This window comes from Musca autumnalis, unplaced genomic scaffold (genome assembly GCF_047663935.1).
Source record: "Musca autumnalis isolate F117 unplaced genomic scaffold, ASM4766393v1 scaffold_1, whole genome shotgun sequence".
NCBI classification, from domain to species: Eukaryota; Metazoa; Arthropoda; class Insecta; order Diptera; family Muscidae; genus Musca; species Musca autumnalis.
The window spans coordinates 118,472,259-118,487,025 of record NW_027411644.1 but is presented as its reverse complement, the minus strand read 5'-3'; the positions used below and the strand labels follow the sequence as shown (position 1 = coordinate 118,487,025).

The window sequence follows — 14,767 nt, the reverse complement described above, 5'->3', positions numbered from 1 at the left end:
AAAGAACATTTTGCCAAAAATGATAATAATTTCGGGAGAAAACGCAAAAAATTGGTAAATATTCAGCCTGAATAGAGCTAATAATAAATTTTTAATAATTTTAGATAAAAGATAAACAGAATCGCGATGTTTTTATCTGTTTGTGACGATGCATATGCATGTGTAAATGTTTGGTCATGGATAGGACCTTTTTGAAGACACCCGATTGAACAAACCCGATTGTATATGGCGTATCGTACTCAAGATTTCCAAAGATGAAGACTTTTTTAAACTAATGCGCAACTGTCTCAAAAGGGATTGCAATGATTCTCTGTCCCAACAATGAACTGGGATGAATATTGTGCATAAATTTCAAGACATTCGGTTTTAATTTGGCTGTTTTGAAGGATATTTCACAAGTGGCCGATTGTGTATCTTGTTCATGAAATCGTGAAAATAAAGTATTATTTTATTTCTATTAGTGCTGTGATCTAAATAAAATTAACGACGTGGGATATTTTATACACCAAGTGAAAATTCAGATTGATCAGAATCATCTCAAATGTCCTCTGACTCTCCGCGGTGCTACCTGTTAATCTACTTGAAACACGCACTAAAAGTAGGCAACAACTATGGCTCATATCTGTGGTTTTCATATTACTTAGGGCAAATTAATTTCGCATAGAACGAACATTTTTTCTTATCTGCACCACCCGGCAGTACATCACGAGTTGGCTGACATGATATATGACCTCTGTCTTGACAATGATATTAAAATGCAGCAAATTTTATTGCCAAAAATAGAATGGGAAATATCTTTGTCATAACCCAAATTTGAATCTATAGTTAGCGGTTAGACTTTTCTGCCGCGAAGAACGATCTGCGAGAGACTAAACTAATGTTGTGGATGGAAATGTCATATCCGAGGAGCAACCATCTGTACAGATTACTCTTATTTTTGTTTGGGTTAAAGATTCCAACTGATTGAACCCAGCGAATAAATTACTTTCTGCTGTATACTTTCGATGAACCTGAAACCTTGAAGTATATGGTTGAACCTTGAACCTTTGCAAGTTGACATTGTCTAAGTGTATTTTCAATACGGAGGCAGCATGTCGCACATTCGTATTTTCAAGGAAAGGATATTTTTGTCCCTGTGGATCCATATTTATATTACACTGTAACCGGGCATATTTGGCGTCAATGGAATGGACGGTAGGTCCTCTTTAAAAGATAATTTATTTAGCGGGAATATGTCTTTCATGCAGTATATTAAACATTTTCACAGGTTTTGGTCCATATAACCCGCTAATATTAGCTGAACATCATCTCTTATTGCGACCAACAGAGTAGTTACAAAATCGGCTAAAAATTATTTTTCATGACTATTGGTCGGTCATTATCGCGGCTTGCAATTTTTAGTGGACAGGCGGACGAAAACATATTGTTTGACCGCATTCTTGTTTCGAGATATGAAGATTGATATTGCATTGATTTGTGGGAATATGAATGTACATATTTTCTGTCGGTAGACTTAACAACTACTTTTTTTTGGTTGTTAACTTAACGATATTTTACGGTAGTTAACAACGTTACTTACCGACAAAAATCGGTAAAATAAGTGTACAGAATAGCACTTACCGATAATTATTGTTAACTACCGACATTCGTCGTTAATTCTGTCGTTAAGGAGTTACAGAATCGCACTACTGGGGCCTAATTACGTGATTCGACATCGAGTTGTTTCGACCCGAGTACTCAAAGTTGGGATGACAACATTCGTTATCGAGTAAAATTATCGAGAAATTGAGCATAAATTTGCGAGTAATTTCTCGTAGCCAAATGGCCTATCGTAAACAAACAAAATGAAAGATTTCTTATTGTATTTGTGTTTAAAATGTAAAAAATTGTTGTTTATTGACGGTTTATAGAGGAAAAATGATATTAGTAAATAATTGTGAGCATTTTTTACACAAAATAAGAGAAATTGGGAAAAGTCATTTTCAGTCGTTTTAAGAAATTGTGATAAAATTATAATTAAAATAAATACATATGCATGCTATCATTAACCAAAAATTAGTGTTTGCAGTCGTTAAAATAAAAGTTGAAAAAATAAGCATTTCTGCAAAACAAAAAATTATTTAATATTAATAGGCTTTATTTTATAGGTGTACAACTTTTAATAAAGTGCATTTTAAATAGTTCATCCCCCGTTGTTTACCAAAGGAAATACTCTCTCAGAGAGGCTAATGCAAAACACCCACCAAATTCTCTCATTTATTTTGAGAGGGAATTATTAAGGTAGATGTATTAGCAATCTGTAACAAGAATGACAAAACAATTTTGCAAACATTAATAATTTTCATATTTTCTTAGCACAACTTCATTCCGAAATTATTATTCAATGTATTGTTCAAAAAATTCCACAAATATTTAAATTTTTTCATTCATAATTTTGTTTTTTAGTTTTTGATTTGAAATAAACACATTTTTTGACGTCTACCTTCATAACTTTCCCCAAAGAACACAGTTCGATTACCGGTTACTCTCGAAACATTCGATCAGTGATTTCGATCGAGTCTTATCATGCCGTTTTTTTCTCGTGTCGAAAACTTATTAACGAGTAAATTCTCGATCGAATCGAATCACATAATTAGGCCCCTGTTCTGGCCTTAATTTCGACATTTGATAAGCAAGCAACGAGCTGATTGATTTCCTGCCTTAGTTCCTGATTCCCCAAGCCCACAACACATATATAGGAACTGAAAAACGGAGAACGGTATGCAATAAAGATAGATATCTTACATAATATACCCAGCAAAAAGATCGCATTCGTGGATGCAGTGGGTTAATGTAAGTGCCGCTGCACTACATCTTTTCCACTAATGAATTTCATAAGAGAGCGTGCGGCTAGGAATCATTTCAATTTGCTTCCACAGCACCCGGCTAAGATGCAGCATTCTTCCGAATTTTTGTTTAATCAGTCAAAATATGCTATAAAAATGCAAGCCATTGCAAATATCCCCGACGAAATAAATTAAAAGGTTCCATTAAATTCAATCAGAACTGAATTTACTTTCTCCGCTCTCCATTTTGCTTACACAAGCGCAAATGGCTTTGCTTCATCATCCAAAAGATTTTTTATATTGTTTTCCTATCACCAGTTCAGAATTCGACATGGACTCCTCTCAATCAATAATTTTTGTGTCACGAGTTACCGCAAATTTTTGACATTTTTATTTTGTATTTTTTTATTTTATAACAACATTTTGGAAATGTGTGGTGTGTCATAATGAAATTATAAGGTGGCGTAAAACGCCAGCGTCGTGGTTTCAATCTGTAAATTTTTTGTAATTGTGAATAAATTGTATGAAAATGTAAACAAACATTTTGACAGCTTAAAAATTTTTCGGCCAAAATATACATAGTTGTTGTGCTACTTACGTGACCTGGTAAATTGATCTGAGATTTGGTACTTTATATTCGAACAGCTGGTTCACATGTTTTTCTACAAAACAGAGTTGCATTAGGGATTTTGTGCCTAATTGTATATATAGTAGTGGGTGTATTTAAATTTGTGCGGGAATCTGATGTAAAGCTCTAATGTAAACATGCAAATACTCTTTTCTGCAAATATTACATATATAAATAGGTAACTGACGTGCATATGTATAGCTGTGTTCCTAAACTTACCTGAGGTTACCATTTTTACCATTTGTTACCATTTTTAACCTGCAAAGCATTCCTTAACCCCTAAAAGTGGCAAAACTGGAAGCAATTTTTAAGAGAGTGAGAGAGGAGAGAGAGCTGAAATGGCTTTCTCTTCTACCACAGGTTACCAGACAAATTTCTGCAGGTAAAAAATGGCAGAATTGATTTTTCGACTTTTGTTTGACGATTATTTCACAATGAAGAAGAAAATGGACGAAAAACAGAAGAAAAAGTAGAACGCTGACAAAACTAAATTAAAAACTGTGAAATAAAAGACTAAATTTGATTTTTTATGTTTCTTATTGACATTGCTGTCAGATCTTCCATATTTCCGTTCCTTTACTTTTCTGGTAAAAATGTTCATGAGAGAGCAATTTTGAGCAATTTTGACACTTTTCTCTTTTACTACTCTTACCATTAAAAAAGTAAAGGAACAAAGCTTATATAAATGTAGTAAACAGCGTAATTAAAGGCCTGCGTACATAAGCTGCTCTGCCTGATTGCCTTGCTTTCCTGCTTCATTTTTGACATAATAAAAATAAAAGAATAAAGACATGGTAGAACAAATACAAGGTAAAGTTAATACTACAACAAATACAACTCGAACAACAACCACAAAGGAATTTGTTTTTGTTTGTAAACCTTAGTGTCAACGTAAATGTAAACAAAACAAGGAAATGTCTATAAATTATTGGAATTTAAAAAACTAATAATTTTTCACATTTGATTGAATATTTTGGAAAACATGAATGAAAACTCGTTAGATTTTCAATTTGAATGTTTCCATATCATTCCACTAAATGCATAATTTCTCGCAGAAAGTAGAATACTTGCAAAAATGTTTCGGGTCGCTGGTAATTCATTGAAAAAAGAGAAGATGTTTCAATCATTTGCTTTTGAAAACAAAAAAGCACATGTTTATTAGGGCTTTATTCTTTTCAAGTTTAACAAAATACCACACATATTAACAAATATTGTACCGCCTCTATAAGCGGTGTTTTAGTGTGCGGCATGTCGTTCGGACCTGGAGGAGGTTACATGTCAATGATATGAAGCCGTCTTTATGGGAAATAGTTTTTTTTTCTGATGAATAAATTTGTTCTTCAAAAATATATATCCCTAATATACATCGAACATAGAAATAAATACATAAAATGTCGAATGGAATTTGACACTAACACTACAACCCAGTTCAGTCAGCTGGGTATTGCTGCTACCTTTTCTTGTTCTACCATGGAATAAAGAAGGCCGAGGAAAATTCGAACTGGGTTGCCCTTTTCTTTTTTATTCTTTTATCAGAAGTAAGCAAGGTAAGCAGGCAAGGCAGCTTATGTACGCAGGCCTTAACCCACTTAGTGCGGAGATTTTTTTGCGTGAAAACTTAAAATTTTATATGAAAATGATATTCTTGAGGCTTAATAAGCATTTTTTAATAAATAATTTTTTCCTCTAAAACGTATAGTTTTCCTGTAATCGGACCTTCTTTTAAAAATGCCGACTTGGAAGGGTAATATCTGACTTTTTATGAATGTAACATTTATGATTAAATTTTTAACGCATATTTAAATTTTTCATCAAAAGTCAAAAATTACAAAAAAGTCGATTTTTCTGAATTGCTTGCGTTTTAGGCCGATTGCGTGAAAATGCATGGACCAAATGAAGCTTTATAAGCGTGTAACGATATATAACAGGCAATACTATAACAAAATGCGAAAAACCACACAAAAATATGTGAAAATACCCGAGTTTGTCAATTTTTGCAAGCATTTTGTGTGGCGTTTAAACGACCAGTGGCTTTAAGTACGTTAATCCACTTTAAAATGGCACTTGATATTGTTACTACTACATTATTATGACTTAAACGTATAAAAAATGCAGCCGAAACCTACAGAAATATCATGGGGATATCTCTAAAGTACAGTTGATAACTTTGGGTTTAATTTCCGATAACATAGAACGTCAAGAAAATGAACATGTCAAACATGTGATTGACAACTCGAGTGGTCATTGGATATCTGTTTTCTAACTGCGTCGTAATTCTATTTGCATTCTTTATTGTTAACTTATAAAGTGAGAATTAAAGTTGATTGATGCGTCATATTTTACAAAAGTGGAACTATTCCTAATATACTGTTAATTAAAGTATCCGGCTAAGTTCAAAAGCAGAATAGAATTTCATTGAAACTACACTTCTCACAAAAATATTTAAGAATGTTTGTATGTATAATATCATACTTCTATAGAATTTAGTAGAATCATCGCCTTGAGTGTTACTTTATGTTCAGAAGCGTTTGTATTGTTTATGATTTTGATAGTGATATATTTGTCACATGTTTTCACACATTTTACATCAAATAAATCAAGATCGAGATTTTTATTCTGATAATGGACTCTAGTATAAATGCCGGTATACATCCTAGTTATAAATCCACTGGATTTTACTTGACGTATACGCCATGGTACAATAAGGAAGGTAGAACAGGTTCGAAAAAACGATAGAAATTCAACCCTACACGTATGCCCGCTTCCTGTCAGAATTGTTATACTGGCATATGCAACAGGTTGCCTTTGTTTGTTTGATATTTTTTGTCATTTTATCCAATTCGTTAAAACAGCGCGAAAATGAATGAAACATAAATATTTGTTTTCACATATACATCGAAACACGGTCAAAAACTTATTTTCAAAATAAGTTTGATAAATACATTCTACAACGGCTCTGTAATTAACGATTTCATTGCAATTTATTTTGAATCTATGTCTTATGTCAGACTATGAAAATTTTCATTGAAAACGTTTTGCCATTTTCTTCCAAATTTTCATTGACGTCTACACACATGTATGAAATCATATGAAAATTTTGCTATTTTCATTGCTTTGCATTGGTTTGAGAGTTACGAATTTAAACACAAAGAATAATTTCAGATTACAGAACCTTGTGTACAGAGTTTCACCCTCTTCACACCTCTTGCCAGCAAACTCATTTTCACGTACATGAAAATTTTCATAGTCTGGCAAAAGACTATTTTGAAAACATTTTTAATATTTTTCAAAACAAACACATACACAAAATAAAAACTTCACATTGACAAAAGTCGGTCACACTCAGAAAAAAATTTAAATCAGATGTGAGCTCTGTTATACCATTCTATTTATACCATGGTATACGCTATGGAATTGACATTTGAAATCGAGTAGATTTCGTAAATCTAAACGTAATATAAAGTTGAACATACATCTAACAGATTTTAAAATTCATCATTTATGTTGTCAATTCTATTGAATATATGTATGTCAAATAAAAGACATATTTGCCCCAAAAAAATCGTTTTAGGCGCCGTCAGTGTAAATTAGGTTAAAGTCAAATCAAATATTTATATATAACCGTTATTCAGACACTATAAATAACTTTCTATAGTGTTCCACTTTACTTATTTTCTGTTAATCATCTGCTCAAATAATTGAACAATGTAGCCACATTGAAAATAAAAGTGGCCATCAAGTTCACCACATAAAAAACGGTATTCAGCTCTTATCGATATTAGACATTATCTAAAGCAAACCCGTTCGTAGGTATTGATATGGTTACGAAGTTTTTCGGCAAATCACACACACGCGACCCGAACGCAAAGTAAGAGAGCAAATGTTTTGATTTTTTTTACTTCAGTCTTGTACTGAATGTCATGCAAGCAGGTTGATGCCGCTTTATTAGTTCTTTTTGGGTACACTGAAAAGATTTTGCAGTTGTACAGCAAATATGTGGAGGGAAGAATTTGAAAATGATTTTTTGTTTTGTATTAATATTTTTAATGACGCAGAATGCCTCGTCTGCAATGCAACAATAAAAAATGTATATAAACAAAGGAGAGGATTCGAAATGCGGTATATGTATCTGTTTGCTTTGATGAAAGCACTGATATAAGGGACACAAGTCAAATGCTAATTTATATTAGAACCGTAGACAATTTGTTCAATGCATTTGAAGAAATTTTAAAGTTGAAATCGCTATCATTAATTAACTCTTAGCAATCGCAGTTTTAATAAAAGAAACTGAAGTGGATACTTTTGACTTTGATTCACTGTATATTATTTTTAATTTTAGTCATACAAAGCGAACGCGCCAACAATATATTTTTTCTATTTGAAAATTTTGCCTTTTTAGGCGAAGATCATTTTTAGTATTATTTTTTTTTTTTTTAATTTATTAATCGAGCTTTTTTATGATCTATAATGCAAATGAAAAAGGAAAGCCAACGATTCGAACCCACATACCCACCACTATGTTTGGCTCTGAACGCTAACACGCCGTGACAACTTTTTTCCTGTGTTTTTCATTTCATACTCAATATGAAAATCATCACCCTGTTCTGTTCTGTCAGTGTAATTTTACCCACACATAAACAATTTAAGCGCTCGCTCTTCTTGGTCGGCTATGATCTAAAGATGCCGTGAGATAAGAAAACATAAAAGGACAATGAATCAAATGAAAAGAGAACAACACTTGATCGGAAGTACCACTACAGTATATTATTCGTAGGTACACAGAAATATCTATAGGATGAGATGGCAGACATGTTGTTCTTATTTCAATAGGTTTCTGTGGAATATTCCATTCGCAGAGAAAACTTGTTTAAACATTGAACCGCGAAACCATTTGAAAACATTATTTAAGATAGTTTTGTGATTGTCTGGGGGATATCCGCTGATTAAAGGTGGTTTACATTGAAATATTTGGCAAAAGTAAACAGTGTACATAACCTACAACTATGTCAATCTGACATGTGTAAAAATGTGCGTCTTTTTTAATATATATGTATCGAGTTTTTTTTTTCTTTTTTTTTTTTGTTACAAAAACAATTATTGTACAATTACATGTTGCAAAACATCCGAAATAATCTACATAAATATGTCAATGAAAACATTCGCCGCGTAATTTATGTAGTATCGCATTCCATATTTGGTTATTTCCACTTATTTTGAGAAAAAAGTATGTTCAATTGTGTATCTGGAAATTTGTAAAAAGATGTTATCAAATGTTGTTCGAATTTATTTGTTATTATGATATTTTTGCCTTATATAATACTTGTACAATAATCTCTAAAATTACGTTTTTCTATTTTTCAGGAGTAAATCACGCAGTGTTGATCACGGCCTTGCGGCGCCATTCGATTTAGATTCGTTGCGTTCAAAAGTGGAAGGGCGCTTCGAAAGTGTTGACAGATTATCAAGTGAGTATGATTAAACAATCTGTGTATGGAAAGTGACGATTGTCTCCATTTTTCTAGTTCTAAGCTTCAGTTGTTAATAAATATTGGTTTAAAGTCATTTGAAGACAGGGAAGATAATAAATAATACCGGTTAATAAAGGTTTGAGCAATGCATATTTGTAGAAGGTAGTTGCAACAATAAAGCTGAAAACACATACAACGTTTGGGTAAAGTTTTGTGTCGTTTTGGCCGTTTTTACACTGTTGGGCATGATGCCGAAAAATTCAAATTCATATGAAATATATGCCGACAAACAGATAAACGCTGGACTTTGGTGTCGTCGTCGCCCTGTTGTTGTTGTTTTTTTCTCGCCGCCCAACGCAAAACTTTAATCAAACGTTGTATCTGTTTTCAGCTTAACAACGTAAAGCTGAAAACACATCCAACGTTTGAGAAAAGTTTTGTGTAATTTCTGGTAGATGAATAAAAGACAAAGTGCTGCCAAGATTCAATTTTTCTTTATTCTTCTACCAGAATGACACAAAACTTCACTCAAACTTGGATGTGTGTAGGCATGGTAAAATAATTCTTAGGTAGGCCACAGCTAACAGCTGATTACAATTTTTTTTGTTATGGCTTAATCTGTCAAAACCGTGTTGACATGCAGAGTTGATATTTATTATTGATCAAAAAATTCAACTCTGTTTTGTTTTCATTTCAACATTTCGTTCTTCTTCTTCTTTGTATACTCATCCGTTATCATTCATCAAAACAATTTTGACGTTTTAAGCCATAGCGACAGGGTTGTATTTTTTTGGCGATTCTCATACCTGGCCTACCTATGAATTATTGTACCATGTGTGTAGGCTTTATTTTTATTGTCAAATAAAATATTCAATAATAGGGTCGTTCTTAAAATTTTCATAGGAAAAATATAAATAAATGCATTTTGAAAATCCTCTAAAATATAACTGACTTGATTCAAAATGTAAGAATAAAGCATTCAAAACTGTCGAAGTCCTTTTTATTACACGTTTAGGATGAAACGAAGTATTTTATGATAGCATATGTGAGATTTTTGAATTTCATGAGTGGACCCTCATGTTATAAAAGTTGTAAAAGTGGTGAACGACTTTCATATAAATTGTGTATAAAGGAACGCCAAATGTTCCAAACGTGGTAAAAATTGTAAAAACTGTTATAGTTCTGGAGAAAAGCTTAAATGAAATTGTCGCATCTACCTTATTTAAAACGCCGTATGCATTAAGCTGAAAACAGATACAACGTTTGATTAAAGTTTTGTGTCGTTTTGGCCGTTTTTACACTGTTGGGCATGATGCCGAAAAATTCAAATTCATTTGAAATATATGCCGGCAAACAGATAAACGCTGGACTTTGGTGTCGTCGTCGCCCTGTTGTTGTTGTTTTTTTCTCGACGCCCAACGCAAAACTTTAATCAAACGTTGTATCTGTTTTCAGCTTAAGAGCTTTTTGCCGGGTTAACCTTTTTATGCACCTTTTTATTTTGACGATTGACATTTGAAACCCAGTGTGCATATTAGATCCGGTTAGTCCATATTTACATTAGGCAATTTTCCTTGCGGCAATTGTCAGTTTGATGGAGGGAGGGATAAGGCATATGGTAACCCTTGGCCTCTCAACATCCTCCCTCACCTACAAATTGACAATTGCCGCAAGGAAATTTGCCTAATGTAAATATGGACTTATATACTTTATTATACCTTGGGTTTAAGTAGAATGATTTCTTTACAATGTCGTATGTTTACACACTAACAAAAACTTGGTATATGTAATGTTATTGCTCAATTTTTTGAATAAATGTACTAAAATAATATTACACTATTATATCTTCTTATGGAAGTCTTCATTAGATCTCCCTATATTAAATAAAGTGTATGTAATGGTTTACTGCTCGATGTCGATTTAAGTGAGAATAAATATGTGAAAACATATGCCAAATAAATAAAAAAATCTGACGTTAACCCTTTAGGGCCCGTTGTTGCCTGTGGGTAATTTTTCATGATTGTGTATGCGTATTTCCAATACCGTTGAAGATATTTATATGTACTAACCCTGTTGGCATTTGGAAGTGAGCTACTCACTCCATCTACAAAAAGCAATCGCAATCGACTCTTATTTTCTGTAAAAGAACCACACTTTAGCATTTTACAAAAACAATTTTATTGCAGTGCAGTTCGATCGTCTTGAATAACTACCTAAGCTTCGTTCCCGTACTTTTTAATGGTAAAACTCGTAAAAGAGAGAACTGCGAAAAATTTGTTCTTACACACAAGGGGCCTAATTACGTGATTCGATTCGATCGAGTATTTGCTCGTGAAAAAGATTTCGACACGATAAAAAAGCGGCATGACGAGATTCGATCGAAATCATTGATCGAATGTTTCGAGAGTAACCGGTAGTCGAACTATGAAAACCTATGTATACTATAGGGAATATTATGAAGGTAGATGTAAAAAAGGTGTTTTTTTTGAAAGCAAGAACCAAAAAAACAAAATTATGAATGAAAAATGTAAATATTTGTGGAATTTTTTGAACAATACATTGAATAATAATTTCGGTATGAAGTTGTGCTAAGAAAATTATTAATTCTTGCAAAATCTTTTTGACATTGTTGTAACGGATTGCTAATACATCTACCTTAATAATCCTCTCTCAAAATAAATGAGAGAGAGTTTGAGAGAGTAGCCTCTCTGAGAGAATATTTCCTTTGGTAAACAACGGGGGATGAAATGTTTAAAATGTACTTCACTTATAAAATAAAGGCTATTAATATTAAATATTTTTTTTTTTTTTTGCAGAAATGCTTATTTTTCAACTTATTTTTTAACGACTGCAAAACTAGTTTTTGTTTAATGATTGCTTGCATTTTGATTCTAAATTTATCACAATTTCTAAAAACGACTGCAAAGGACTTTTCCCAATTTCTCTTGTTATATTGTCTAAAAAATGCTGCCAATTATTTACTAACATCGTTTTTCTTCTATAAAACGACAACAAACAACAATTTTTACATTTTAAACAAAAAGACAATAAGAAATCTTTAATTTTATTTGTTTACGATAGGCAATTTGGCCTCGATAAATTACTCGCAAATTTATGCTCAATTACTCGATAATTTTACTCGATAACGAATGTTGTCATCCCAACTTTGAGTACTCAGGTCGAAACAACTCGATATCGAATCACATAATTAGGCCCAAGTTTTCTGAAATAGTTCGGGAACGGAAAAATGGAAAATACATCAAAAAAACTGGAACAAACGTCAAAGTCGGCGTATCAGCCAATCAGACGCCGGCAACCATGTTACTATTTTTTTACTCGCCCAAATTTAGCTCTGTTCCTTTACGTTCAAGAATCTTCAAGTTTTATCACTTTTTACTCGAAAAGCGTTCCTTTACTTCAGACACCATACAATTCATATGGAAGCAGTTAACAACTTTTACTACTTTTGCCGGTTTTGCTATTTTCAAAAGTAAAGGAACAGCCCAACAATTTGCTATGATTTGAATATATACTAGTCGTTAAACCGTTTACTTTTCATTCATATTTTGCAGTTTTTTCTAAAAATGTTTGGGTTTTTAATAAATTTTTAAATTTTGTATTTTTCCTGTCATAATTAATTTATTTCGATAAATTCTCACATTTGTTAGAGATGGGACATATTTTATCTTCGTTTTGAGAGTAATTTAAATTGAACAATGTACACAAATCCTTGTTCGTTCTCAATATTCTGTATGGGAAATGAAGTAATTACATCGTAATTTGGGGTCGAACAACAAATAGAGAACGAAACACCGTCAGTCTGAACAGCATAAACGAACGACATCCAGTAACAATTTGTTCAAATTTTGAGTAAACGAACACACACACTGTTGAACATATGTTTTCTGTTTACAGTTTGACCGTTGCTACACAACTGGCCTGTTCCTTTACTTTTGAAAATGGTAAAACCGGCAAAAGTAGTAGAAGTTGTAAACTACTACCATATGAATTGTATGGTCTCTAACTAGGCGTTTACACCAGATAGTTTGTCTTCAAATACAACTCTGATTTACTAACACATACATACATTTGTCGGCCGTCTCCCAGCTGTCCATCATTTTTTCACAGACAGTAAGGAAGACAAATTTTTGGCATTTTTGTAAAAATCGGTGAAATAATAATTGAAATGTGTTGAAAACAAAAGAACATGGACATAAACAAAATAAGTGAACGGAAAACAAAAAGAAATCGACGATTTTCATTCAACATTTTAAAACTGTTTTTGCAGTTGTCGGGACGCCTACGTCACACAGGCAAGTTGTGGGATTTTGACAATCAATACATGAAGTCAACTGTCCTGTCATGTATAAACGCAGGGTTAAGTAAAGGAACGCTTTTCGAGTAAAAAGTGGTAAAACTTGAAGATTCTTGCACGTAAAGGAACAGAGCTAACATTGTAAATAAAAAATAGCGCTTTCCACAGTATTGCCACGTTTTGATTAATATTTAAAGATGCTTCAACTGAGAAATTCTTAGATATTGTTGAAAATATATACATACGTAGATACAAAGTAAACTCTGTATTCTATTTATTTTGACGTTGTATCTTTTTCATCTGATTTAGCCAGAATCGAGCATAGTTTTAAACTTTTGTTTTGGCAAAAAAAAATCCTCATTACAACTAAAATAAGGTTTGGCAACACTGTCTCTTATCAGTTCCAATTCCACATTGAATAGAGGTGGGCATCCACGAGAAGATAGGCGGAGAGTATGGCTGAATTTATTGTTAAAACTATTCTAACTGATATTGAAGGAACCACGACATCTATAAGTTTCGTCAAGGTAATAACCACTCCCACAATCGACATTGTTTTAAATCAAATATTTGTTTATTTCTCAGGATAAATTATTTCCATATGCCAAGGAATTTACAAAAGATTATTTGGAACAAACATGGGTCAGCAAGGAGACAAGTGAAATAGTTCGAGAGTTATTTGAACTGCCGCAATTCGAAGTATACAAAACAGAAGTGCCTAATTTGTCAAATGAGTCCTATGATGTCTCCACTGTCAATGAATTTGTTAAATACTTAATTGATAAAGATTTAAAATTAGGTCCTCTAAAGAAACTTCAGGGATTGGTGTGGGAAAAGGGTTATGAAAGTGGCGACCTCAAAGGGCAGTAAGTACCACATTTACATGATGTTCGTTGATAATAATTTCGTAAAATTTGAATATTGTTGATATCTCTTATCAGTGTCTACCCCGATGTACCAGAAGCTTTTAAGAAATGGAAAGATGCTGGACTGCGATTGGCTATTTATTCTAGTGGCAGTATAAAAGCTCAACAATTGTTATTTGGCCAAACTGAATTGGGTAACCTATTGCCATATATTTCGGCACATTTCGATACAACTAGTGGTCACAAACAAGAAGAACAATCTTATGTTAATATTGCCAATGATTTAGGAGAAGATCCATGTGATATTTTGTTTTTGACGGATGTTGTTAAAGGTATGCAGCTTTACAAATTATATTTTACATTCATACAAATTGTTTTGTCGTTTTGCATTTCAGAGGCTGAAGCTGCTCGCAAAGCTGGCATGCAAACTGTCCTACTCACCAGACCCGGTAATGCGCCTTTGACTGATGACGATAAAACCCAATTTACATTTGTTAATGATTTTGAATCTCTTAAAATAAGTTTGAAACAATCAGCGTGAAAATAAACAAAACTGTCCGCAGGGAATATTGTCACTCAATCTTATTAAAGTTATTCCAATGCTCTGTGATGTCTGTAACAAATCGAGTTATTATAGATAGACCTTAAAGTAACCGTTGTTGTCG

At 32.8% G+C, this 14,767-nt stretch overlaps 1 protein-coding gene across 4 annotated transcripts in view; it reads left to right on the top strand.

The window, feature by feature from the left end:
* Enoph (enolase-phosphatase E1) overlaps window positions 1-14,696 on the top strand; it is a 46,123-nt gene extending 31,427 nt beyond the window's left edge. For 2 of the 4 annotated variants that reach the window (XM_073991047.1, XM_073991039.1), the window contains 4 exons: window positions 13,562-13,763; window positions 13,822-14,102; window positions 14,178-14,434; window positions 14,498-14,696. In XM_073991047.1, the coding sequence (XP_073847148.1) occupies window positions 13,692-13,763; window positions 13,822-14,102; window positions 14,178-14,434; window positions 14,498-14,643 (756 nt within the window). In that variant the 5' untranslated portion in view covers window positions 13,562-13,691 and the 3' untranslated portion in view covers window positions 14,644-14,696. Of the gene's footprint in view, window positions 1-8,814; window positions 8,919-13,545; window positions 13,764-13,821; window positions 14,103-14,177; window positions 14,435-14,497 lie in introns of all 4 variants that reach the window. The other 2 variants (XM_073991029.1, XM_073991018.1) reach the window with 2 other exon arrangements.
* Window positions 14,697-14,767: the final 71 nt, after the last annotated feature.